Here is a 22,766-nt window from a genome sequence, read left to right as displayed (position 1 = left end):
TTGTGAGTATTTGGATGGCCCTGTATAGCGGTGAAAAAGTTTGAAAATCCTGACTGTTTTGCATATTTTAACATGATGATGATTAATTTAAAGATTTAGACCAACGTGCGCTATTCATTATCTGCTATTATTTGTCACTTGTTTATTCTCTGGTTTAAACATTCAGTTGAGGAGAAGAAATAATGCACCGAGATGCGGATCAACAACCACATGTGGCAAGTAATAGAAGTTGACACCCATAGGCTGAAATGTTTCCATAAACTACTATGCATTTACTTACAGTTAACCAAGCCATTCACAGAAATAAAGATTGGTTCATGAACAATTTTGGAGTTGAAAAAAAGAGCTAGCACTTCAACAAATGTTAGTCACAATGAATAACGCAACTAGACATACATACTCCAACCAAGTGGCAGGGTGAAGTCTTGGGAGTAGAGATGGTTATTTTCCAGTCATTAGATTTGATAGACAAAGGCACTAAGGTCCCATTAAGAAACATGACCTTTCCCCTTTAAAAGTTTATCTGCCAACTGGAATTTAGAGGCAAAAGGATTTCCCAGCAAAACTTTAAGTGGGACATGAAACCACTAATGTCAGCTTTTCAAAAAGCTGGGGAGAGAGGCACCAGTCATAAAGATAGGAACTTAGGCTGAACTTTGCATAACACACATTATAAACTGGGAAGTCCAGAACTGAACATTTCCTTAACTTTTCAAGATTGAGTTCTGATGGGGAGAAAACAAGAACTAACTGTAGTAGCAGAAACAAAAATTAGGTGAGCACCTGGGAAAAGCAAGAACTAAATGTTTGAATGGAAATCACCCTCAATGCAATCTCTTTTGGGCAGCGCTGTTTTTGCCAGCTTGCCTTTGTTTGTTAAGTCCTGCTGGGTTCTATCATTTAATCACATTTGCCTGTCAAATATCTGCTGCGTTTTGACAAAGGCAGGGGTCATCTCTTTATCATTTGATTTTGATACACCTCTCTCCCCATCTCTACTGAGCTTCCAGGGGCAGAGACCTTGTATCCAGAGTTGTCTCTAAAGCCGTGGTTCTCAAACTTTTTTTTTGATGGGTCCCCCTTTGAAAATATTTCAGGCTGTGATGATTCCCCATCAAAAAGTGATGATAAACACCCCCATGCCATTCCACCCTTACTGGCATGTGTGGGGGTTAACAGCTCGCAACCCCCTACATAATAACCTCGTGACCCCCTGAGGGTTCACGACCCCTACTATGAGAACCCCTGCTCTAAAGCATCCATCAGTGCAATGTTGGTGCTATATAAATAGTCAGAACTACTAATAGTGCAAACTTCTTTTAAGACCTTGAGCTTAGGTCTTGAAGATAAAGTTTTAAACCTATTTGTGGTGCAGTGGCAACCAACACAAAACAGGTACAATACATGTAAACATGTACTGAGGCCTGGGCATACGTGGAAAGCCGTATGTCCTGCTAGGACCAGACACGGAAAAGCTTTTAAAGCTTGTACATCACTTGGATACCTACTTTAGTACAGGAAAGCCCTATGGCCTGTGTTCTACAGGAGAACAGATTAGACATTCACAATGGTCCCTTCTGGACTTATTCACCACCCATTGTAGTTTTGTGACTACTGGATTTTCTGGGTTACTTTTGACATTAGTGATTATTAAGGATTTAAGGAACAATTGTTTGCCTCATAAATGTATATTTTTAATAGGTAAAGGTATAAACATAGAATCAAAGAGGCAAGTCCCAGTTATGGACAACGGAACAGTCTGTTGGAATGTATGCGAGTAAGATATTTTATGCCCGACGGCAGTGTGTATCATGTCCATTTCTACACCGTCTTAGGCACATTCCACACCAGCATCTTCAGAGTGACTGCAGTCGTTCTCACCCCAGTTCCTTTTTGGACAGTCAAAAATAGAAGCTTCCGTTCCACTGCATTCCACTTCATCAAGCCAAATGCGTCCAGAACCTTTTTGGGGAGGAGTGGTTAAAAAAAACAAATAAAAAACCACAATCAGTCACTGTAGGGCAAGCAAGACAGAAATAGACAGCCGCCCGAAGCAATCTGTGATGTGAATCACAAAAAACGTTCTTTAGGTTTCACATTTCCCTCAGGGCTAGGCTGAGCCTCTAGGCACAGCTCTGTGTAAGGAGGGAATACCTGTGTCACCCCAGGAGGAGGCCGGGGAAGGAAGTGTGAGCTGCGGCACATTTCCCCTCCTTGCTCCACCACTGCTCTCAAGAGAAAGTAACTCGCTGCGGCCTTTTACTGGGCGCAGCTCACTTCCTCTCTCACACCAGCGTGGCATTGTGGGTTTGTGCTCTGCCTATTCCCTGCCCTGCCCTCCACCCATCTGCAGGGGAATGGGAACCGTGCTCCCGCAGAGACTGCTCTTCCCAGAGCTCGGGGACCTGCAGTGCAACTAACCCAGATGGAAGGAGAGGGCTCTTTGTATAGAAACTAAATCCAGCCTGGCTCATAGCACAGAGTGGGGAAGCAGCTTTCCCTGGTGCACCTTTGGCCCCCTGTGTATCATGGTAGGAACAAGTCACAATCCTGTCCTTTGTTACCAGTGAAAAATAGAGAAAACGCCTCCCTAAACAGAATCCATAATGAATTCCTGAAGCACCACACAGGAAGGGAAGGAGCTGCCCAGTTGGAATTGAAGTTGTCGCCTGACACATTGGAGGAGGTCTCTCAGCTTGATTCTCATGCACTTTGCTGCACATATTGCCCATCGTCCCCTCCAAACTGAAGGGGTAACACAGAAGAGACCTTTGGGCACCCCTGCAGGGGATTACACTTGTCATTAATAAAGGGCATATCTAAGACAGTGCAGAGATTTAGGTTAGATGGCTTCATCCAAACTCTCTCTCCTCTCTGGGTCTGCAAAACTGGGCTGGAAATTTTGCAAGAGCAGACTTTCTTCTACGATTGGGACTCTTCTGCTTTCAGCCTAGAACTAGGAAGTGCAGGGACACATGGAAATCAGAGATAAGAGAGGAAACAACATTAAGTGAACTTTGGTGAACTTTGGAACAGTTTAGTTAGTTCAGGTCGTGGGTAAAACTTGGGGGGGGGGTGGAGGATAGAAGGGTTTTTATTTTAATTATAATGGTTCACCCACTGAGAGTCTCAATCAGAGATATGTGCACTAATCGCAGCAATTCTCTTTAACACAGAAGCCTTTAATAAACCTTGTTTCTGTTGATCATCCCTATATCTGAATGGCTTATGCTCACGTGTCCCATAACACTCCTATACAAGTGTTCTGTAACTTCTTGAGTGCTGGGTGATTAGTCTATAGTTGATGATACTGCCCTCTTTGCTTTAGCAGAACACCCATTTGTTTCAGCAGGAGCTTTGTCTGGGTAAGAGTGGCAGGATCAGGACCATCATTTCTCTTTAGGAGGCCGGTGGGAGTGGATGGGTATTCTGACAAGAGGGAAAGAAAAATAGTGGGGGGTGGGAGGGTAGGGAGATAAAAGAGATGAATAGAAATTCTAGAGTTATCCTCTGAGGCAGAATGTCTGCAAAGCCCACACAGCTCACATATGAATGCCGGCATCTCGGTATTTGCCAGCAGGAAACCATACATTTTGTACAACCTTAGACTGTGATCCTGCACTTGGAAAGAATTTCAGGACTCCCTACTGTGAACAGCAAAAATCCCGTGCGACAAGAGCGGCACCAAATTTTTTCTGGACTGGAAAAATTCCCCTATGTATCTGAATGCCTGGCTGTAAGAGGCTTGGGTGCCATAAGGCCTTGAATACTGTCCCTGCATAGGTTGAATCTTGCACCGAACACCAAATATAGAAGCAACACTATATAGAATTACAGATAGGAATTTGGGAGCAGGAATGTAATTGGTTATTTGGGTGACTTTATTAACTTACCTGCGGGTGCCGCCATGGTGCGAACTGAACGACTATACCCCAGCATTTTGCAGACCACAGTTCCATCTTTTTTGTCCCATCTATCATCACATATTGTTCCCCAGGTGTCTTGGTACAGAATTTCGACACGGCCCTCACTCGCTGATCCAATGAGCCTTATATTGGGATGGAAGTGGTGTCTTGCTGATGGATTAAAATGTTATGAAATAAATGCGTCAATTATACACAGAAAGAAAATTCGATGTTTACATCAGAAAAATGACACAGAAGAATAAGGTGCAATAACACAAATGAACGCGCACGCCCAAATGAACATGGCTGCATGGAAAACACAGGTTGCTGTTATAGCAAAAATCCTATCAGTTCAGACCCCTGTGATGGATTTTAAGATTATTGTATCCATTTTAGGAATGTTATTGGTACAGGTTCTGTGTAACATTGTGGGCCCGGGACTGTATTCTGTTCCATACCGCAACTCCTCCAGGAACTAAAAACGATAGCGTGCGATTACTGCAGATCCTGGGACCAGTAAACAGCTCCAGAGAAATACCACTCTCTGCGGTGGTTTGCATATACTGGTTCAGGTGCTGTTTCAGAGACCTCGGAGACTGGGGTGGAAAGAGCCAGCTTGAACTTACAGACAGGCTTTCATTTTGAGGCAACAAATGGTCATGACCTTTTGTCCAAAGAGGGGGCGGCGTATCAAATCCCGGGGAAAGGTTGAAATGACTGGAACACGCAGGGTCTCGATAGATGTCAAGAGGGGCTGCTGATAAACTTAATTATGCGTTTAGACCTTTTATTGTATTACATGTTTTTTCTGGAAGGCTTTTTTTTCCCCCTAAAACAAATGCACTCTGCTTTGAAAGAGCGGCTGGTTACTCATAACCGCTGGCACATGCTGTTCATAGCCCTTGGAGAAAAAACAAAGCACAGATGCTGGACATCAGTCAGACCTGCTGGGATAAGCAAGGGAATTGCAGGCAGGTGGGTTGCAATCTAAAGCCCCGCTCAGCAGAAACAGTGATGCAGATCCCTGCCCAGAGATTGCTGATGGTGGGAAGGAAGGGCTCAGTGCAATTACCCCAGAAGTGTGACAGCCCTGATCCTGCAGACTCTTATCATTTGCTTCACTTTATGCACATGGGAGGTTCTGTTGACTTCATTGGAACTATGAAAATGGTTAGAGTTAAGCCCGTGTGTCCTGGATATTGACTGTGTCTTATATTGTACAGTTTTGGTGTTTATAGGGCAAGCTATGGAGAAGAGATAAATGTCTAGTATCTTGTGAACCCTTGTGACCTTTCCTCCCTGGCAGTCCTATTCCAGATTAAAAAATTAACATTAGACATGCTTTCAATGTAAAGTATAATGATTATCATGATGTCTCATACTTCTGTGGATTGGGGTTGCATGCAAGTGTTCAAACAAAACTCCAGCCACCTCACACATTTAGGATTTGAAATGTACTCCTGGAATTAAACCTCTGATGCGGTTAAGCGCATGGGACAGCATTGAAACTCATGATAGCAGCATGTTAAAAACAGCGGGAACATTATGCACTGCAGAGTATTCTCAAAGTGCAACACTGGTGAAAAGGTCCTGTGATGGTGTATATCTCAGCATGCAGAAGCCTGCTAAATTAAGTGGACTATTTTATGGGTGCTGTCAATTTGTATTTTAAAATGTTATAAAAACAGCTGCAGCGCATACATTTTAAAACCTTTGTTTAAAAAAAAAACAAAAAACGTCCACAAACAACCGCAAGCTGCTTATGTTAGTCTCCAAATATAAAAGTCCCTTTTTCTATTTTATGGTCAAATGCCTAGAGCAATTAATTTGACCAGCCACATTTAGTTTGTCAGCTCTTTACTGTCGGGCACCATCTCTCACTGTGTGTTTGCATAGAACACAGCACAACAGGGCCCCGATGTCAGTTCACATCTGCAGGTGCCACCATATTACAATAAAAAAACCCAACAATAAACATTCATGATTATTTGTACTTCTACAGTACCTTCCATCCAAAGATTGCAAAATGCTTTAAGAACGTCAATTAATTTATTTAAAAAAACCACAGTAACAAACCGACATGAAAAAAAGGATTATTAGCTTTCTTTTATAGATGGGGAAATTGAGGCAAACAGAGGATAAGGTCCAGATCCTCAAAGTTATTTAGGCACCTATTCCCTTTGAAAGCTGGGAGTAAGGCATCTAAATACCTTTGAGGATCTGGGTCTAAGTGACTTATCCAAGGTCAAACTGGAAGTCAATTGCAGAGCGAGAAATAGGATCCAGATCTTTTGACTCTCAGTCCTGTTCTTTAGCCATAGGACCACTTGGACTCTCTTAAGGGATAGTTTAGTTGGAATGCACAAAAGAATCCCAAACGGACTTAAAAAAGCTTCCCAACCCTTTTACTAAAAGCACTAAAGATACAAGTCTTTCTTTAAAAAAAAAGTATAAATAAATATATAAATGGACATTCATAACCTAGTTTGTAATCTTGTATGTGTGTTTTTTGCATCATTAACAAAATTTGGATGCAGCAGAAATCCAAACTCCCTGGCTGCATATTGACACCTGAGTCTGGTGTGGCCTAAAGCAGATTTCAGATATGTGCAAAGACTGAATTCTTGGCCTCAGAAAGCAAATCTAGTTTTACTGTCCTGATTGGGGCTAAATCTCTTTGAGCTCAATGGGAGTTTTCAATGTGTAAGGATGGCTGGATTGGGGCCACTTTAGATCTAGTTCATCAGCAAAGAGGCAGCCTCCATCTTGTGAGTGGTAGTGGGCAAGGACCGGTTAGCGTCACAGTGAAGTGGAGCGATGTCTCAGTATAAGGCTATCTGCTCATGCTGATGTTCTGTGTTGTGACTTCTGAGCCACTTTAAACTACTGTCTCAGCCACTTTTGGGCAACTGGGGACCTCGGAGCTTCACACAAGGAAGAAAATGTACTTCAGTCCTGTGCAAAGCGTGAATTATTGATAAAAAAGGCTCCCACACTAGTAACTGCACCGGTGCTGGAGCCACCAGAATAAATAAGGCTAGACTGAGCCTTTACATCTTGCCCTATGTAAGGTCATAGTGTAGCTACACTACCCCAAAGCATCAAGGGGAGGAACTGTACCTCTCCTCCTCAGGCTTCCCCTTTGCTCCTGGACTTGCGGGAATAATTTATTTCAGAGGGTGCAGCATGGTCCCCCTTTTGGGGCCAGCTCAGCTCTGCTGGCTGACCGCGGTTTGGAACCAGGGCCCTATCAAGTCCCTGGCCCCCTCCACTCATTCCTTGTTCACCCGCCCTCCTTGCCCATCTGCTGCTGCCATCCTCCCCTGTATGCAGAGTTATGATCTGGGAAAGGAAAGCAGGGGATCACATCCCCTTATGTTCTAGGAACTGCTTGGAATCTAGAAAGCAAGAAAACGAACAAACAAATGAACAAAGGATGTTTGACACAGAATCCTGCACTGCATCACTGCCTTGATGTATTGTCCACAAGAAATACATGAACTCAGATACAAGCAGTGAGTGAAATTTTCCTTGTAATGCCCGCACTAAAATACACTTGTCCAGGAGGCAAATTTATGAAACCAGACGACATAGATGAGGGATGTTAAAAGAAAACATGTTTGCATCTAACACAGACCTGCCCAGAAATGGTTCAAGAACGGGGCATGATCATCAAAATGCTACCTCTGCAATGCTGGCACAATTGCGGGTCTCCCAAGTTATGGGTGTCTATGGGCTGGTCTAATGATGAGACCTAACTTTACTGATAGGTTTTGAAATGTTTTTCCATTCATCAGTCAGTCTTTTCCTCTTCTCAGTACAATTGCATCCCTTTATTTTCACTCCACATTGCATGCAGATGAATAGATATTGTTGAACTCTTAATTTCATTTAAGTTATGAGGACAGGTGCATTGCAAGATGTGTCTGCTGAAATGATGCAAGGGGACAGAATGACGGGCTGGCAACCAGGGAACATAAAGATGGCTGGGGCCAGAGAATCTAGCCAGTGGTGTACCGTGGGTCTCTGGCACCCGGGGGCCAATACATGTATCTGCACCCCCACCCCCCCATTGGCAGCAGCACCCCACGGGGGGAGGGTGTCTGCAGGCCCATTTCCCACTCTTGCCCACTCCTGCTCTACTGTGGGGGCAGCATGGGTGGTGGCTGTGGCGTACCAAGGGGGCCATGCCCCCAGGCGCTGGCCTGGGGGGGATGCCAGCTGGGTCCTTGGGGGAGGAGCAGCTGCTGGGGATGTCAGTGGGGTGGGGGCAGCTCCTCCTCCAAATACCCGGCCAACGTCCCACACAGGCTGGTGCCCAGAGGCATGTCCCCCTTGGTACGCCACTGCCACCACCCCCTCCTGCCCTCTCCCCAGTACGCCACTGAATCTAGCTTCATAACTTTAAAACTCTTTGCATAAATTTTACCAAAGTTTCCAGAAAGATTATACAGTGGGTTGAGATGTAGCATCCAAAATTTCAGGAAGATTGGTTTCTTTTGAGAACTTGGTAGTGGGGTTGAAAATTGAGTTTATAATGGACAACTAGCAGCAATCTTAACCATGGAACAACTACTGCAATTCCATAATACACACACAATGCAAAACATACCAACCAATCATCAGAAACCTTGATAAATAGTTTTACCTGCAGGTCCCACGTCTCCTTTGGATCCTTTCATTCCTGGTTCACCTTTTGGACCGACAGAGCCATAACTCCCCTTACTTCCCTTTTCACCGGGTAGGCCTCTGAACCCTAGGAGGAAGATAGCAGAGAGCTGATGCCTTAGTCAATTTCCAAAGAAAAGAGCATGACAAGTGTTACATACAATCACCTTCAAAAGTCAGTGAAACTTTCCATGTAAAATTCTCTACTTTGTAATAATCATTTGCATAATTTAATACAGTAAGTGCTTTACCTGTCTCTCCCTTTGTCCCCTTTAGTCCTGGAATGCCTAAAATAATCAAAACCAAAATAAATAAGTCAGATCTTTTCACACTTTTAAGCTTTCTCAGGCTTACATTTACTGTCCACTTTTCAATTAATGCGGATGGGAAGGCATGCTGATTCTCCAGCTAATGGTTAATTAAGTGGACAAGGCACATATGATATATAAAAATAAGAACTTATTAACCTGTAAAAATTGGTTTTGCAGATCCAGGTCTCAGAGGATAAGTGGACCTTTCATTGATAACATACCTAAATTGACCCTATGTGCCAGATACACAGCTGGGGTAATTCACGATAGCTCCATTAATGTCAGTGGAAGGAGATTTGGGGTGGGTTATCTTAACCTGCTGCACGTTATGTTTTTAAGTTATATAAAAAGATGTCTCTCCAGGACCTTTGACATAGCTAAATAAATAAGTATCCTGCCATAGCAGCTTGGGAAAACTCCATGCCCACTACAGCAGGTCCATGCTGCATCAGTCCTTCATGCATGGGATTGAAAAAACTTCTCGTTGCTTGGGCTGTGTGTTCCTTCCAGTGCATCACCCTATTCCAGTGCATCACCCTATTCCAGTGCATCACCCTATTCCAGTGCATCACTTGTGTTGACGATGCTGAATATGTCTTGTTCTCCTTTACCTGCCACTCCGATCTGTCCTTTTTCTCCTGGAGGTCCTCTCACCCCTGGGATTCCTGATAGTTTAAAAAAAAAAAAAAAAAAAAAAAAGGGGTACATAGGTAACAAATATCTTGCAGGATATTATTTGAATAGATTTAAATGCTAATAATAGATGTAAATGCTGGTCACTATGTACCTTTCTCCCCTTTCTGACCAGGCGCGCCATCTAAACCAGGAAGTCCCGAGTTACCAGCTTTTCCATTCAGACCTTAATGTTGAAGAACAACAACAACAAAAGTGAAGTACAAAGAACTATAAAGGAACCAAAGTAACATAACATTTCTTTAGGGGCTGATTCTCTACTGCCCACACCTTTTGTAGTTTATTCCTGTGTGGAGTGAGAGCAAAGTGGGTGTAAACTGCTTCCAAGTTGGAATTCTCCACTTGCTTTCACTAGTGGTATAATTGTATAATTTTATAACTAATTTTGTACAGTGTAAATGAGCCTACAAAGTGAAAGGCACCGGAGAATCAGGTCCATACAGCATTTCAACTGGAAGGATCCCAAAGCACTTTACAAAATTTAGGTCAAATTCTGCCCTGGGATCACACGTGGTTCACAACAGGAGATCTTTTCTATAGGTTTTCTAAGTCATCCCATATAATTTTATAGAAGGGCTATAATTCTGCAGGAGAGCTCATGACTCCTAGAGAAAGGATAGCATCTTCTACTAAGATTTTTTCACAAGGGAGTGAATATTCATTTGCAACTGCAGGGGGAATGTTCATAGACAGAATTATCTGCGCTGCAATTTTCTCAGGGTACTATGGGACTGATTCTTCTTTCACTTACACTGGGCTAAATCAGGAGCAACTCCATGGAGTTACTCCAGTGTGAAACTGATGCTCAGAGGACACTCAGTACCAATACTTCCATATCTAAATGTGATGATGAGTCAGGCCATGAAGCAGGGGACACAATATGAATTTAGAGGTAGACGAAAAAGGCCTGATTCACTACTGCATTATTCCAGTTTGACACTGGTGTTGCCTTAGTGGAGTGAAACTGGTGTGAAAGTGGAGTATTACCATGGTGAATCAGGCTGTAGAGGATTAAAAAGGGACTTACTGGGTGAAATTCTGGGACCCGTGTGACAGACTAACAATTTCCTGCAATATTGTAAATGAACATTATTGAATGAAGTTAAACATTATGGAATTAATTTGAACATCTTTGGAGTTCCTTGTACTAAAAATGCAATTGTGCATGTGTTATTGTGGAATTGTATGTATTTTCATACAGCCGGGTGTGATTGCACAAATTCACTCAGGTTGTAAAGAAGCCACCCCCAGGAGAGGTACGCATTGCTACTTCAGACTGGATTCTCTAGGGACTGACAGACAAAGAAAGGATTTTTGAAGAAATAGCTGGTTTTAAACTGGTGCAGGGCCTTCTTCCTGATTCAGCAAACGAACTGGACCCCTAGTTCATGGAGGGCCCCAATCCTCAAGCTAAGGTTGGAAGGACGGGCCTGAAGAATCCATGTTAGGGTTGGGAATAATTCTCTTAAACGTATTAGCATGCATGTAGGTTCTTTTATTGGTTTTACTATGTTTCCTCTGCAATGCAGAGAAATAAGAATTATTATAAGAATTAAGAAGAACCTTAAGAAAAAAGTAGGTTTGCATAGGAAGAACTGCATGGTAACATCACTTTTGACAATCACTCTGTTATCAGTCTCTGAAGAGAAAGCCAGCAGGTGTCCTTGGCCAACCTGTCTGTGCTGGGAAATACACAGTGAAGGCAGGGAACTGCGCAACCTGGGACTACCCAAGTCAGAAAGGAGAGATATATGGCTCTCCATCCAGAATGGAAATAGTTGGAAGCCTGAGAGCGGATGCCTTTGCTGAACCACTGGGGGGCGATATAGGTGCGGTTGCCCTGGACTGTGGCTGTCTGAGTTACGCGGGAGGTCAGACTAGATTATCGTAACGGGTTCTCCTGCCTTTAAAACAATCTATGAAAAATAAAGAACAAATGATTCCACTTCTTTTATTTACATCCATTTACAGTAGTTTTACCCCAGTGTAACTCTACTGAGTTCAGTGGAAGTACTCTTCAAATCCAGTGTTACTCTTCCTTGGTAACTGGGATAAATGGACATTTCTCAATTACAGTGACGGTGGGTTTGATTTTCTTTTAAATTACACTTTCAGGGCTGATCCACTGCTGCTGTTAATTGACTTCAATTAAGTCAGTGCCAATTTACACTAGCCAAGGACTTTCCCCTTAAAACAACTTGCTTTTTAATTAAATGCACCTCTAAGAGAAATCAGTGTCATACCAAAAGAGACACTTTTCTTTTTGCCTGGCTTACCTGGCTCTCCTTTCTGTCCACGAAGCCCAGGTGCACCCACGGCACCTACAATACAATATTGGTGTTAGCCCCAGTGATACTTCTACAAATGATTAAACATGACATCTCCCCTCTCTTCCACCACCTCCCTGCCAGATCTGGCTTTCTGCCTTGTTAACTTACCAATTAAACCTGGCGACCCTGCATCTCCCTTGTTTCCGGGAACACCAACTGGTCCTCTGGGGCCCATTTCTCCCTTCTTACCCTCTTCACCTTTACTTCCTTGAACACCTATTTAACAATACAATGAATGTGTGTGAAATAAATGGTGGGAATCAAATCTGGGTCTTGCTCCCATTGGCTTTGACAGCATCAGCATTTGGTCCTGGGTCTGCATTTCTAGATCTCTGACATTTTCAGTTGGTAAGCGACATACTTATGATAGCATATAAAAGAATGCACTAAAATATTTCAGAAGTGATTGCAATTCCCTCCTCCTCTTTTCTATTCCAGGATTTTCCGGAGGTTCCTAGAATTTCTTAAGATCTGTTTTGCCATTTATGACTCAGACCCTCAGCTGGTGCAAGTCAGGGGCGTGTATTAAAATAAATGGAACCCTATGGATATACACCAGCAGAGGAGCGATGCTACATTTCCAAATGTTCCATCATATTCTGCTCATAAGTTTCCACTCCCCATCCTGTTTTCATCTCATTCTCCCTGTCCACATCTCAGATGCATCTGATGAAGTGGGTTTCTGCCCACGAAAGCTTATGCCCAAATAAATTTGTTTGTCTTTAAGGTGCCACAGGACTCTTGTAGTTTTGCCGAAAACAGACTAACACGGCTACCCCTCTGAAATGTAATGCAAGTTACACAGGCCAGATACATTGCATAATTCTTCTGTTTAACCTACATGAAACTCTGGCTTATGTAGGATATAAACTACTCAGAGATAGGCTTTACTATCACTTTAACCAACCAAACCTGCACATGATTGTGCATATAAATTATATTGTATTAGTTTATACCATATAAATCCTACTATAAACACCACTACGATAATCAGGGACGTGCTGATAATGAAATCTGCTGCTTTCATTACATGCACATATCCCCAAAAGAGAATACAAAAACTCATTGCTCCAAGTCAACATTTCTGGAGGACCATGTTCGTTGGTGCATCGGCATAGCAAGAAACAAAATGGCACCCCACAAATAAGGCAAATAACCTCATTCATGCAATCCCTTTTTAGATGGTCCGAGATATCTGAATCTTTGTGGAAACAACTCATATAGTGATACCACACTTTACACTGTGAACAGAGAAGACTTAACTAGAAAGGTATGTGAGTTTGTTAAAATTGCATAGGTAAAAATAAGGAAATTGTCTTACCTGTTGGCCCCAGATCTCCTTTAATTCCTGGTTCACCTTTTGGACCTGCAAAGCCACTGCCCTGTGGTCCTCTTAAACCTGGATGAAAAATATCAAACATCTGATGCTTGGATGATTTGAACATCCCATTAAAAGACCCATTACACACACTACACAATGCAAGCCTAGTGTGAGTCATATTCTGCTCTCATTGTAAATCCAGAGTGACTCTGAAGATGCCAATGCAGTTATTTTTGAATTAGACATCTATCACTGAGGCAGAATTGGTCCTATCCATATACATTTGGTACTGTCTGCTGGATTCTACTTTCATTCACTAGTTTATTTCTGTTAACTTAAATGGAGTTATTCCTGATTTACACAAGTGGGACTGAGAGACAGATCAATAGTAACAACACACTGAAGGAAATGCATTACCTTGGACTCCTTGGTCTCCTTTTGCTCCCTTTGATCCTTCTATTCCTGAAATCCCAATACAGACATATTATTAATGGAAATGAAAGGTAAGTATTTTTGAGCCTATGCAATCTACAATTATTGGGCCAGATTTTCAGCTGGAGTAAATGGGCATAGCCACTTCCCTGAAGTAAATGGAGCTATGCTGATTTACACTAGGTGGGAGCTGGCCCAACAGTGTATGAACCAAACCCTGCTGTCCCTGCTCAGACACTGATGTCAGTGGGAATGTTTCCCTGAAAAGGCACTGACATATACAGACAGCCAACTACAGGATTGGGCCTGAGGCTGTATGTCATTGTTGTAAATCATGCTGCACAGCAAGGAAGACGTGGATGCATGATGTTTAAAATGCTTGTTTAGCATAAACATGGACGAGCCCCAGGGAGCAGCAGAGCAGATGTGTTAAGGATCCAATCTTGCTGCTGCCCACTGACTGTGAGGGCCCTTACCTTGGGAGACTGGTGCAATTCCACTGAAGAAAGGTTTGGGGTCCCCAAGCAGGGGTAGCAGTCTCCCAGCATGTCAGGAACATTCTGCACCCCAGCTTGCAGGTCAGTTAGGGGCCGTGGGGATGGAGGAGGGAGAAGGGAGAATCCATGGTTTGCCATTGTCCTGAATGAAGAAGGAGGGCATCCACCGGGGGGGCTATAACTGTTGTGAGTGCAGAGCACAGCTTGAGGGATAATTTCTTCCCCAGCATATACAACTGCCCAGGATTTAGTCCTAACGAAAGGCCATATTCTGATCTCATTTACACCAGTGAAAAATAGGGAAGAAATCCTTACACTTTAGTAGAGTTACTCCCAATTTAGCCGAGCGTAAATGAGATCAGAATCTGGCCTGAAGATTGGTTCTCCAGGAATGGGAAACACAGGACAACTGGATCTCATGTTGATTACACATTTTAGTTTGCATCTTATAGAGAAGTGATTCATAAAATGATATGGTATCAGTGTGGCTCCATTGGTAGGACTGTCATTTCTGAGACAGAAAGCTAAGTTACCCTCTGGTTACTGTCTATAACCCATAAAACCCCATGTAAATCACTCAGAGCACTGCTGCACGTCCTAGGTTTACTGAACTTTGTGTATTCAGTTCTTTGCTTATCTCTTCACTTACTTTTTAGGAGCTGCTGCTACTAATCATTCCTTACCTGCTTCTCCCTTGTCTCCCTTGGCCCCTGGAGCTCCGGTCCTTCCAGGTAGCCCTAAAGTATCAAAGGAAATATGTGGACTGAGTATTATGTAGGATAATATTTGTACAGGGGCTGTCAAGGTTAGCAACTAGGTACCTGCACTTCCGTCCCTTCCAGATGAACCTTTCTCTCCTTTCTGAACACTGCGAAGGCCAGAAGGACCTTCAGAGCCCTTTTCTCCAGGATTACCTTGAAATTGAATTGGAAAAAAAATAAACACTGATTCATTTGTGAAGACTGAAACCACCGCTCCCAAAAAGGCAAACTAACCATATGACACGTATTAAACCTGCAGCTGCGAAAGCTCATCACACCTATGTACTTGTTTTCTAAATGTGAATGGGGTGAAATACAGGGAATATAGTAGGGATTATAAAGGACACTCTTCAACAATGCATGGGGATGCATTCATATCCCTCAGAATGTGTTGTGGGAAACGTGTTTAAAAATAATTTCAGATTTAAAGATGGTGGCCAAAATGTTCAAATCCAAAGTGCTTAATGCTGGGTATTTCAATCCATGTTTACGCACCAAAATCAAAGTGCTGGTGGGAAGTCAATAGGAAATGCAACACTTCTGAAAATCAGGGCATTTTTATTTATATTTGCTGTTCTAAGGCCTGGGAGAGTTCACTTCCATGACTTACCCTTCTCTCCTTTTCCCCCAGGAAGTCCAATACCTAAAATACAAATACATTCCCTTTTGTTCTGTTTTGCTTGTCTACACTGTTAAATATGTACCCATCCCTCTTCGAGTTTTATGTTACTTGCTTACCATTTGAGCCTGGTTCTCCTTTGCTTCCAGCTGGTCCTCTTAGACCTGTATCTCCCTTCTCACCTTTTCCTCCTAGAAGATGGATTTGACAGTAAAATGAAAGTGTAAATTAAAGGCTATGCCTCAAATTCTGGTCTCACTGAATTCAATAATAAAATTCCCATTGATTGTAATGGGACCAGGACTTGACCGTTTCTAGGACCAGATCCTCAGATGGGTGTAAACTGACATAGCTGCATTGAGTGCAATTGAACGATGCTAATTTACACCAACTGAAAATCTGGATCCGTGTATATTTCAGCGTGTAACCAACATCCTTTGGGTGGTAAAGTAAAAAACAAGAGGAATAAGCACTTGAAAACTGACCTTGAATTCCCTTTTCACCTTGACTTCCTTTCTCTCCCTTGGCACCTGAATTGAACAGAATAAACCCTTCATTTCAGGAAGACTGAGATAACATTGCTCAAAAGACATGCTGCAGTTGTATGCACTATTTAGATACCAGTTTGAAGTATAAATCTTGGGGAGATTGCGGAACAGATAGTCAGTGTTAGAAAAGGGAAGCTGGGTATCTCTTAATGCTCCATGTGAACTCATCTAGGAGAAGTAATAACCTTCACATCTGAGCCTGATCCTGAGCTCTGCTGAACATCTGCAAACATTTCCCCTCCCTCCCCCGCAAGTCACTGGGCCCAGTCCAACTCCCACTGAAGTCAATGGATGTATTTCCATTGTCTTTGATGGGAAATGCATGAGGATCTTATTCAACTACTCTACTACAGGTGGCACAGATTTGGGGTGCAATGCTATGAAAGGCCAGGTGGGAGATGCTCAGCACTTTGTAGGATCACACCCATCATCACAAAGGAAAACTGATGTATTGTATTATTCTTTGTGGGCTAGATGGATCCTGAAGTAAGAGGTGGTATGAAACTACTTCTCTGCAGCAGAGTTGCAGCTCCCATGCTGTTCCCATCAGTTCCTCCCCTAGTCTCATCCAGATTCAAGAAGGGAGTAGGAAGTAAATTACCAATAAAGCTCTTGATAAAGTACAATTTACTTCCCCCATCATGTCTTGTCAGATACCCTGGCTAGCGAGCAGCTGGGGCGGGGGAGGTGAGGGAGAGGAGACGGAGTCAAGACGTTACCAACTCCCTGTTTTCTCCACCCACTTGCTCATAATGGGGAGAACCCAGAGAGCAGGGACAAGCACTCTTCACCAAAGCCAGACTCCCAGCAGGCCATGCGAGGGGATGTGGGAGGAGCTTGACTTCAACGGGACCGCTCACGTGCGTGAAATTATCCAGGTCTAATTATGTCTGTGTGGGATCAGGGACCAAATGTTTTATTGAATAGGATTCCAAAATCTAACTTCAGATTCTGTACAGAACAGGGGAAGGGGGAGAGGAATCTATTCTTTGCTCAGATGTTTACCTACCTAGAGGACCTGGTTCTCCTCTGCTTCCAAGTTGTCCTGATATAGGTATTTGGTATGCATTTTTAAACAGCCAGTGCTCAATAATCAATTGAACAGTATGTTAATAGAATTTAGCTCTGAGTTGAAAATGTTACTCTCTCTGCAGGAAGACTAGAAGTCCTAGAGAGGCTGAAAAAAGTCTGAGCAATATTATATGGATGTTCTGGGTAGGAGGGGACAGGGAGTCCATGCCCATTCCAGCACAGGAAACAAACTGAATTTAGCTGCAGAGAAGTGGGACCATGAAGGGAAATGCCAGCCTGTCCTCCACCCTTCCACCCCATGCACAATCATATCTAATTCTTAGAGCCAGATCACCATAGCTCCATTCATTTTTGTGGCAGCAACTATCTACTACTCTGTGCTTATATAATGGGGCCCTGTTCCTGGTTGTAAGTATTATTATATTTTCATAGTAGTGCCTATCTATTCATATAATGCTTTTTCTTCGTAGTGCAGTGCTCTGAGATCTATCTTTAACATATTCATCTTCACAAGACTTCTGTGTGGTAGGGCAGGGCTATCATCCCCATTTTACACATGGGGAACTGAGGCACAGGGAGGCTAAGTGACTTGCCCAAGGTCACGCATGAAGTCTATGGCAGAGCAGAGAACTGGTCTCCCAAGTCCTAAGGCTAGTGCCCTAACCACTGGATCATCCGTAATAATGAGTCAAGTTAATGGAGCTACACCATTTACACCAGCGAGGATCTGACCCCTTCAGTCTTAGAGCAGAAGGCTGTAGATTCCCATAGGGACCATTGGATTGTACATTTTCTATTCAAAGAAGGCTCTGCCTGTTGTAGTGCTTTGTATGGCACTATCGGGCTTTCAGATTTTGCACAAAATATGACCGTCAGAAAGATAAGGTGAAGTGGAAAGATACCTGCAGCCAGCGTGATATTGTCCATCCTCATCAATAAATTGTTGTTGCTGACCCGAATGATGTTGATTTCCTCTGTTAAGCTTTTGATCAATGTTTCTTCATGTCTAGTGTTCTCTCCATTAAAGCTGCTATTTAGAAGAGTTTCCTTGTAGGAGTTGACCCATTTTTCAGCTACATATGGGTCTTCATCTCTTTTGATTTTGTGTATTTCCTCCTGTAACTTAAACACTGGGAAAATGGAAGGCATCATGGAATAAATATTCTCAATCTCTATCCCGGGAAATTCCTGCTCTGTAGGGCAATTTCTATTGCCTAGTCCTGAGTTCCTGTAAAACAGGTACTTCTTTCCTGCAGGACAGGTAGAATATTACCTGAAACCAGTACCTATGTACTCGGCACAGCTCAGCCATGCCTCTGCTGCTGTGACCTGTGCTAACGTGGCTACACTGCTATTTATACCAGGGGTTCTCAAACTTTTTTTGCTGGGACCCCCTTTGAAAATGTTTCAGGCTGTGCTGACTCCCCCACAAAAGTGATGACCCCCCCCATGCCAATCCATGCCATCCTTACCAGCATGCATGGGGACTGAAAGCTCATGACCCCCCCCATAATAACCTCACGACTTGCTGAGGGGTCACGATCCCCAGTTTGAGAACCCCTGATTTATACTCTTGTCCTCTCAATGAGAGTACATTGACAGGGGAGTACTTAGCTTGTACCCAGCTTGTCGTGTAGACATAGCCACTGTCTCTCATCTACGTACGTAGGCATTTTTAGTATGCCCTTCACTATTGTATTAGGTGCTACATGTGCCTAGATGTGTGACCAGATATGACAGCAACGTACCTAATACACATCTGGAAAACCACAGTTTCCAGTAGAGGGCAGCTTAACTCAGAGTGCTCAGGGTCATTTATTTGTCCTCCAAAGTTTCTTTGAGGAACTGGGGAAAGCGTACTTACCCTCAGTTCTTCATGCCACCCATCTCTCACCCACGTGAAACACTCAGATCAGCTTCCAGGCACGAGGAGAGCACATGCACGAAACTCCCCCCACCCTGTAAACACACTCTCTCTCTCAACGCACTCTTTCAGAGCCAGCCCCCAGAGACTGAGGGGGATCAGAATCCTTCATTGGAGCGACATTGATCGCTCTTGGAAATCAGCTGGATAATGCTTAACCTGTCTAGCTGGCTGTCTATTTATAACACACCCATCACCCCAGTCTCTTAACTGGCTGAGCAAAGAGAGGCTTTCCCAGGCCGAAAGAAAACATATGAGAATAGTGGGAAGGAGGAGGAATTGGGGGGAGGGGGCACACAAAGCATCTGGAATGTGGGATAATGGTATGGAGGAGGGGGACATAGGGAACACACAGAGCACCCTGGCATGTAGCAGAGGGAGAATGGGGGCACACCAAGCCCTCGCCGTGGTGGGAAAGGGGAGAATGAAGGAGAGAATGAGGGACAGTGGTATGAGGGCACACAGAGCCCCTGGCATGATGGGAGAATGGGAGACTTTTGAGGGGAAGGGGAAGGGGAACCGACAGAGTCCCTGCCATGGGTGAGGGGGAAATGGGGAACCGACAGAGTCCCTGGCATGCGGGAGAGGAGAATGGGGTTACAAGGAGTCCTGAAATAGAGGGGTGTGAGGCTGGCACACAGGAGCTTGTTGGAGGGAGGAGGACAGGGACTGGAGGGATGCAGAAAGCCCCTGGTATGTACAATATGCTTAGCCTATTGAAGCAATAGAGTGTGCAGCCCTCTAGTATGGCCTCTTACAAAAGCGTCAGGCTCAGACACATTGCCAACCATTACAAGAGTCTCTGGATTTCAAGGCTACGGTAAATGGTCACTTAGGCACATTACCTTTTACCGCCAATAGTCCCAGGCCTATAGTTAGCATCATTAAGTACACTGCCAGTGCGGTCCAAACGAAGCACGCAGAGAGCTTCTTACTGGTTCGTGGTTCTAAAGTCCAACAGAAATAAGACGAACATCATTTAAAATCTTGTTCACTTTGCCCTCCTCTGTTCACATATAGCACAAGCATTCCTTCGGCCAATTCCATGCAAACAAAGCATTTGTACCATTCTTGAAACACGTCTTATCTACACTTGCAGTGGTGTGTAGGGTACATGGAGCTCTACTCTGCCGGGAAAAGCAGGCTGTGTCCACACTGCCATGTGTAGCTACACGCAACACAGGAAAGCTCTGGCGTGGGGAAAGTCGCAAGGAAAGGGTCTGGTAGCAGGGAGCTCCTGGAGTCTTTCCCCGCTGCCTCTCCCTGCCAGAGCCTTTCCCCGTTGCTGAAGCCTGTCATTGCAGCGGGGAAAGGCTCCAGCAGCAGGGAGGCAGCAGGACGCTACATTGCTAAAAACAGCAGTGTAGATGTGGGAGGCACAATTTGGGTATATAGACAGCCATGTAGGGTATATATACCCTAAGGTTCTGGAGTTTCTGTACTCTACTCACCTAAGCAGTGCCTCACCGTCTACATTGCTATTCACATCTGCGCTAGCTAGGCATGCAGTGCCTGTACTCTACACGCTGCTGTAAGTGTAGACATAGACCAGGAAGATTCTTATGACAAAAGCATTGTATACAGAGCTGCAGTAGGAGCACGCGGTTGGTACTAAAAGGGGAGGGATTCCTGTGAAAGGGCGATATTTTGAAAGCTTTCCACTTAGAAAGCTACAGCATTAAAAGCAAATCTAACTTTCGAAGAATTGTTCTTCAAAACAGTGATTCTGTCCCCACATGCACACAACTTCCTCTAGCACTAAAAGATCCAGGGGCATATACTGAAGGGTGGATTGCTCTTAACAGCTAAAGTTTGCCTGGACTTACAGCCTGAACAATCCTAGCACTCACGGCATGGAATTCCTGTTTAACTAACTAAGAGTTCTACATGTAGAGCGTTCACTGGTTCGAGCCTGGTAGATATTACTGGGACAGTGTATATTTTAATATGACATAAACATCTGGGCTTGCGTTTCATTTTCAGTTGTCCCAGATTTCCATTCAAAGAGGTTTGTTTAATAAGCATACCATCCCACTGGACCACGGGACGAGTTCTTTTTTATATCTATGCACATGCACATCAAAATAAATTAATACTCAATAGCACAGGGAAAACTAGAACCAGCAAACATGCTAGTAACATTTAAAACAAATTTTGAGCTGCAAAGGCAAAAGAAGTAAACTGCTTGGGAAAGCTTCAGCCTTTGGGCAGAAAAAAGAGTACTTCTGAAGCGTTAATAACTATTTTGTAAATGCAGTAAGTTGCCCTTAATTAATTTGCAAAGTGTATCATCCTGCGTCATAATGATAATTCATTTTAACAATAGAATTGTTTTGAGTCAGCACCAGTGTTTTTATATTCACCTGCGATTCATAAATTTACATTTTCTGTTAGCGGTGGTGATTTGAATAGCTTAAATATTGAAGACATTGAAATTTTACACAATGGAAATGTATTTCGGTTATTTGAAAACCCACTGGGAGAAAAAATGGTTAGTGTTTGCTGAAGACTATCTACTCAGCATTAGCTTTTCAGCTGGAAGAGATGTGTCCCAGATACATCTCTTTATTAATGTTCAGATATGTTTAGTAGCAAAAGTTACAATAAAAAGACATTGCATATGTCACGCAAATAGATCAGCTATTTTCTTCGTAGATCAGCCTAAATACTTATCAATCAATTTAAGTAAACAATGAAAAGTACTTTACCGTGTATTTCAAATGTGGTGGTAGAAGGTGAAGCAAACCTAATCTTGTCTAAAGTATTGTATGTTATGGTATCATGCGGAATTCCATCTTCAGTGTGAGTCTTCTGAATTTCCATGGTGAATTTTTTACGGTTAACCTAGAGTCCTGCCAGATTACAGACACTGAGGAAATAAGGAACTTTCCACTTTATCTACTGAATTTGTGTGTCATCTGATATGCATTCCGATTAACTCAATTCTTCTGGACTTGCAAGATACTTCTGATGTGGTAATTTGATAAGTTCCTCAAAAATCCCATAGCTAAGATGTTTAGCTTCTCCCTTGTGCTTTATTAGAACATAATCTGGATGGACCCTACGGTTTAGCCCTGCGAGGCGTGGATGCTCAACACTGCAAAGGGTTGCTTAGCACCTTGCAGCATTTGAAGCCTAAGTGGCCAGCCCTTAAAATTCCCACTCAAGCCAATATGGTGTTTGGTTGAACTTCAGGATCAGTTTCTTAGGGACAGAAGGCTAAATGCTGGGTGCTAACAAAATAGTGTCGCTTGCACTGATATGACATTTAGTAAGTGTGCAAATGTAGTATGCTTGGGGGAAGGCACTGACAGGAACATGTAAGAGTATGTCTACATTGCAAATAGAAGATGTGTTCTTACCTCAGGTTAGCTAACTCAGGTTAAAATAGCAGGGAAGACGTGGCAACTCAGCATTTAACTCAGGTTAGACACTTGAATATAAACCTGTAGGAGACCGGGGTTGAACTCAAGCTGCTAACCTGAGTTAAAAGCCAATCTGCTGTCTCTTCACTGCTATTTTAACCCGAATAAGGAACGCACCTTTTATTTTCCGTGTAGACTTACCCTAAAACAAAGCAGGTCAGAGCAGGGGACCCGAAGAGCGCGGGGGTGGGTTTCAAGTGAAAGGAGTATGTAGAGAAAGCTAGGAGGAGGGCTGGTTTCTCTTACACCCTCCTTTTAGGTCTTGTCTACACTTATAGAGGCATGTAAGGTACGTGTGGC

General features: G+C 43.4%; 1 protein-coding gene across 1 annotated transcript; it reads right to left on the bottom strand.

Annotated features, from left to right (window-relative positions):
* Positions 1 to 218: 218 nt before the first annotated feature.
* Positions 219 to 21,928, bottom strand: MARCO (macrophage receptor with collagenous structure). The gene is made up of 18 exons (XM_067549916.1): positions 21,750 to 21,928; positions 19,887 to 19,988; positions 18,020 to 18,247; positions 16,023 to 16,067; positions 15,657 to 15,728; positions 15,529 to 15,561; positions 14,979 to 15,071; positions 14,841 to 14,894; positions 13,646 to 13,690; positions 13,229 to 13,306; positions 12,016 to 12,123; positions 11,854 to 11,898; positions 9,672 to 9,743; positions 9,496 to 9,549; positions 8,825 to 8,860; positions 8,554 to 8,661; positions 3,894 to 4,076; positions 219 to 1,962 (listed from the first exon to the last, which is right to left on the bottom strand). Exons 1-18 carry the CDS (start codon positions 21,862 to 21,864, stop codon positions 1,832 to 1,834), a joined length of 1,602 nt encoding a protein of 533 aa, XP_067406017.1. The 5' UTR covers positions 21,865 to 21,928; the 3' UTR covers positions 219 to 1,831.
* Positions 21,929 to 22,766: the final 838 nt, after the last annotated feature.

Source organism: Emydura macquarii, unplaced genomic scaffold, assembly GCF_026122565.2.
Source record: "Emydura macquarii macquarii isolate MOO-44397 ecotype Brisbane River unplaced genomic scaffold, CSIRO-AGI_Emac_v2 contig_1253, whole genome shotgun sequence".
In the NCBI taxonomy this organism is placed as follows: domain Eukaryota; kingdom Metazoa; phylum Chordata; order Testudines; family Chelidae; genus Emydura; species Emydura macquarii.
This window is presented reverse-complemented; position numbering and strand designations above follow the sequence as displayed.

Coding starts and splice junctions, on each gene's coding strand:
- MARCO (XM_067549916.1), bottom strand. CDS start 21,864: ATGGAAATTCAGAAGACTCACACTGAAGATGGAATTCCGCATGATACC. Junction 15,729..16,022: donor AGGTGAAAAGGGAATTCAAG/GTCAGTTTTCAA, acceptor TCCATCTTCTAG/GAGGAAAAGGTGAGAAGGGA. Junction 8,662..8,824: donor GGGGACAAAGGGAGAGACAG/GTAAAGCACTTA, acceptor TCTTCCTCCTAG/GGTTCAGAGGCCTACCCGGT.